This window comes from Galeopterus variegatus, unplaced genomic scaffold (genome assembly GCF_000696425.1).
Source record: "Galeopterus variegatus unplaced genomic scaffold, G_variegatus-3.0.2 Scaffold4540, whole genome shotgun sequence".
Lineage (NCBI taxonomy): Eukaryota > Metazoa > Chordata > Mammalia > Dermoptera > Cynocephalidae > Galeopterus > Galeopterus variegatus.
Window position 1 is genome coordinate 131,436 of NW_007730651.1, and position 5,192 is coordinate 136,627.

Consider the following 5,192-nt stretch of genomic DNA (forward strand, 5'->3'; position numbering starts at 1 on the left):
CAGTGGTGTGGTTTCTCCACATCCTCATCAGCACTTAGTATTTTCAGTTTTGTCTGTTTTGGGGGGTATTTTTTTTATTTTTTTCAATAGAAGCACCCTAATGGTTGTGAGGCCTCAGAATTTACTCTAATGTGTTTGTCCTGTTCTTGTTGTCCCACCTGGGCAACCATGCCTGAGGCACTTTCACAGTGATCCCTAAACCCTAATGCAGCAGTCTTCAGGTATCTAAAATAATTTTAAGAACTACAGCTGTAAAGGGGATAATGTATTTTTAAGTTAGCATCTAAGTTTTCTTATAAGAAATATAAAATAGTTGCAAAGGATATCATTTCCAGCATGTTGTAAAAATTTCATTTAAAAATAAAACTTTTATCATATGATCTTTAAGTGTTAAACAGTTGCTGCTGATTGTTCTCAACAAATGCCCTAGGGAGAGGGCTTTTCTCACTGAGTGAGCTGACTCAGGGCGTATCAAAACCCTGTAAGTGGAGCTTTTCCCATAGTTGCAAGACAGGTCTGACAAGGACAGTTCTCCGGGTGTGGGGCTTTGGGGACCTCAACACTGCTGCCCCCCTCAGGCTTTTAGGCTGCTGGTGTTTACAGCTACTGTAAGGCTGCTCATTTTCAAAGCTGAGGACAGTGGATAGGAAGTTCAAACACCACAAAGTGTGCTATTCTTACTGAGATTCTGCTGTTTTTTCTGGAATAAACACTCCTTGGATTGTTGCAAGCCATTGGTTAATTTCCAGAGTTCTCCAAAAGTTGATTTTTACCATTTTTGCATTTTCTCATTGCTTTTATGGGTGAGCAAATTTTTGCAAGTCCTTACTCCTTAATTCTGAAAGTGCTTCAGGATTAACTCTTAAAACAGCAGTTCCCTACTACATTTCCCAAGCACTTAGCTTTCTTGCGTTTTTACCATCTCTTTGTCTCCTTGTTCTTGACCGCGAACTTTATCAGTACTATAGCTTACTCAGTGCTCACCACTTTTATAGCAACTGGCTTGTAGGTACTGTTCATACAGCAGGAACTTCTCAGGAGAAGCAGAGTCAAAACTGTGGTGAGAAGTTAGGCAGATAGACAGCCAGCCAGATAGACAATAGGTAGAGATGACAGACAGGTGAGAAGTTAGGCAGATTAATCAGTTAACCTGCAAATCCGTCAATCCATTAATCCATGAATGGATTCATCCACTCACAAGGACAGAGCCTTCATGGTCCAATCGCTTCTTAAAGGCCCCACCTCTCAACACAGCCACATTGGGGATTAAGTTCCACCATGAGCCTCGGAGGGGACAAACAACATTCAAACCATAGCACCCCCTCAAAGAATTTTGAAAAACTACCACTGTAAAAGGGATAACAAATATTTAAGCTGGTATCTAAGTTTTTTGTAGTAAGTATAAATAGTGGCAGAGGGTATAATTTCCAGCATGCTGTAAATATTTCGTTTAAAAATAAAGCTTTTAGCACATGGTCTTTAAATATAGCCAATGAAACCTAAATGCTGCAGTGATTTGATATTATCACCGTGCATTTTAAATAGGATGAGTGAGCTTCTTTTAATGATCAGAAATTTTACATTGTTCCTTTTTCTCTTTGATGTCGTCTTTCCATTACTCTGCCAAGAGATTTTGTCATAATATTTTATACTAATAATATATGCTTATTTACCATGCCAATCTTCTCTGCAACAAAAATATGTATATAAACTGAAGTTTAAAAGTTTTTTTCTTTTTGCCACAAGGCTCTATTTGTTAAAATATTTCTAAGTTGTTTAATGGTACAGAATTTTAGTTTGCAAGATGAAAAGAGGTCTAGGGATTGAATGCACAACAGAGTGAATATAAATAACACTCCTGAACTGCATGCCTGAAAATGGCTAAGATGGTGAATTTTGTGTTATGTGCATTTTACCACAATTATAAATAATATAAATAAATAGATTTTTTACAGTAAAAATAAATTCTATATTGAGCTGTTACAATTATTATCAAATCACAATTGAAACATATTTTGTGGAATTTGATAATTATTAGCCATCCAAAGTAGACATTTCAAAACCCTTCATTTAATGGAAAGTGTCTGTTGCTGAATGAGGCAGAGGCAGCATCAGTTCTGCTGATGCTTTTCTTTGTCACAGATGTCAACACTGCTGCGAATCTTTGTTTACATAAACAAGTAGATAGAGGGAAAGGCATCTAGGTATGGGTCAGTTCTTTGAACTCTCCCCAGGTCATGTGCCAAAAAATACATAATCATAGACTGGTCTATCATTAAAATTATTTTGATAATTGGCCGACAATTTAATTAGGACAGTTTTTGATTTTGTTGAAAGTGAGGAATTGGAAACCACTGACTGGCAAGATTTATTGCCTGGTCATTAGAGCCATTCACCTTTTCAATTTCTGTTAAGTAACTAAATAATGGCTTTACCAAGAATTCTATGACAGTGATTACACCTGCTAATTCCTTCATTTCGTGGCACCTTGTTTAATTTGATATAATGGGGAAATAAAAGTATTAATTTAGCACTCCATACCAATATGATTTTTAAATTAAATGCTTTTATTATATCACATTTCACAACTCTTTTTGTCAAAACTTGGGAGCTCATTCAATGTATGGAGCATGATCACAACGTAGCTGGGTTGGCAAAGCCAGCCTCATCATCCGACACAAATCAGACCTGTTTTCTCTCAGGAAGAAGTCTGAACTCATTTTTCATTTTAAATTAACATGTTAAGACGTATTTTGAGGAAAATTATTGAAAGTACTGAGAAATAAATTGAGATGCATCCTAGATTAGTTGCTAAATGCAGTTAAAATTAAAACACTGTAGAAATACGTGTTTAATGTGTGCTGTCTCTCAGTATTTAGATGGTGGTGACATCGCATGATAAGTCACATGGTGTACAGGATGAGGCAAGGCCTGGTGTTCTGGGTGAACGTGAGCATGTGTCCCATTGGCATGGGGTGGGGGTGGGAGGCAGTCCTTGAAGAATTATGTATGAAAGTACTGATAAAAACCAATTGCTTTGGAATTTAGCATATATTAGCTATATGAGATGGGAAAGATGAACGTTTTGTGATTTGATTGGAAAACTGAATCTGAAAGAAATCACATAGAATTATGTTATAGGCTTTATCTCTTGTGTCTTAAAGTTTTGCAGCCCCTGTGTGTGAGGAAATGCATTGATGTGCTGTGCCACTGGGGTGCATCCTTGGGTGAAGCACTGAGAAGAAATGTCATGTTTATCTGTGAACAATGGGGTGAGGGGTTTGAAGGTGGGCCCTGCTCTGCACCTCAGACAGCAGCAGGGGATGGCGCAGAGCCCTTCCTTCTGCCCCTTCTAGGGTCCAGCCACATCAGAGCACATGACTGTGGCCAGACACCAGGTTCTGGGGTCATGCTTCTTACCTTACTGAATATGGGGAAGGTGGGTTTTAGGGGTTTTCATTAGTCATTGAATGTGTCTTTTCTCAAACCAGTATTTTGAATTATCCCATTGTTGGGTGCCTAGAGTTTTTATTACCAGGGGCAGTGCAGGGTGGGTGAGACGTTTGTTCTGTTTTGGGTATCCTGGGGGAAGTGCTTTTTGAAAGGGAGGCAGGAAAGGAGACTGGTTCTCAGACAAATCAATTTTCACAAAGAGGATCCCAGGAAATTGAGAGCTGGTGGCTGATCCCCTTAAAACTAGTGGTTCTTTGTGTGTGTGCCCCAAACCAATTGCATCAGTTTCTTCTGAGAATGGTTTAAAATGCAGATTCTTGGGCTGTACCCCAGAACAGCCAAATCCAGAACTCTGGGGGTCCTGCCTGTATGATTTGAAATGATTCGCCCTTGATTAGTTGATGTCTCCATGATATAATGACTACTTTTGTGTAAACATTAGATGTTTAATTTTTGTATATTTTGAAACCAATATAGTTTTCAATTATATTGAAGAGCAAAGGAATAAAGATCACTATTGCCAAGTGAGGAACATCAGTCCTAAGCCAGAATCCTCAGGCTTACAAACAACAGTGAGCCCTATAGGAGGTGAGCTAGGCTCCTCTCCTGCAGGAGCTCCACGGGCATCTGGGATGGGGACCCAGCCTGCTGGCAAAGAGGTTGGTCCCTGGACATTTCACAGAGTCTGGCCACCAATTATACTTCCAGAGGAGGGTGTAGATGCACCTTTTGGAGAAAGACCAGCTTTGTCTTTTTGGCAGCACCAGAACCCACCATCCTGTCTCTCTGGATTTATGAAGCAGGTTTTTTTTTTTTTTCCTTTTTGTCTTTTTTCGTGCCCGGCAACGGATCGCAACCCTCAGATTATTCCTACACCCGAGCTCCACGGCCTGTCCTATTCTGTTTCCAGGACAACAGTCAGTGTGGACGAGGGAGCTGCCCCCTGGCCACTGCTATTTTCATTTCTTTAAGGACCCTTTTTCTGCCTGGTAATTTCTCATTGTCATTAGTCACCATGTCCCCAGGGCCTCGTGGAGGCTTGGGAAACACTTGTTTATTAAGTGCACCAACTGCATCTAATGTCTGGGCCCTCTCCCTGGTGTGTATTTACATCCCTGTCTTTTGCTTTATAGTTTGGGGCTGAATTCCGAAGGTTCTCCTTGGACCGTCACAAGCCTGGGAAATTTGAGGATTTCTACAAGCTGGTGGTGCACACCCACCACATCTCCAACACGGAAGTGACCATCGGCTACGCGGACGTGCACGGGGACCTGCTGCCCATCAACAACGATGACAACTTCTGTAAGGCGGTCTCCAGCGCAAATCCCCTGCTCAGGGTCTTCATCCAGAAACGAGGTACCCGGAAAGCTGAACTGCTGACCTTGTTTGGCAGTCGTTTAAAAAATAAATAGTTTTTAATTTTGTCTGTCATGTGGACCATGTGATTCTATTTTTTAGTCTTTAGTGGGAGATTAAAGAAATTAACTTTGTTTTGTCAACAGGCTTAAAAATACTTAAACTGCATTTTCCACCTCAAATAGTGTTGACTTGTCTTTTAAATACTGAAGAGTTACCAGAGTTGGGGAAGGGGGTGTGGGGGGTGGGGTAAGGGAGGAATTGGTAAAGTGTCATGAAAAACGATTACACTGTATAATGCTGAACTTTAAAATAAAGCATTAAAAAAAAAATACTGAGGAAAAAATAACATGAATACTTCCAGTATTTTAACTGGAAGCAAG

The 5,192-nt window shown here is 40.0% G+C and overlaps 1 protein-coding gene across 1 annotated transcript; it reads left to right on the forward strand.

Annotated features, from left to right (window-relative positions):
• Window positions 1-2,919: 2,919 nt before the first annotated feature.
• On the forward strand, window positions 2,920-4,879 carry LOC103603298 (partitioning defective 6 homolog gamma-like). The gene is made up of 2 exons (XM_008587786.1): window positions 2,920-2,949; window positions 4,587-4,879. Exons 1-2 carry the CDS (start codon window positions 2,920-2,922, stop codon window positions 4,863-4,865), a joined length of 309 nt encoding a protein of 102 aa, XP_008586008.1. The 3' UTR covers window positions 4,866-4,879.
• Window positions 4,880-5,192: the final 313 nt, after the last annotated feature.

Coding starts and splice junctions, on each gene's coding strand:
- LOC103603298 (XM_008587786.1), top strand. CDS start 2,920: ATGAGGCAAGGCCTGGTGTTCTGGGTGAAC. Junction 2,950..4,586: donor GCCTGGTGTTCTGGGTGAAC/GTGAGCATGTGT, acceptor TTTGCTTTATAG/TTTGGGGCTGAATTCCGAAG.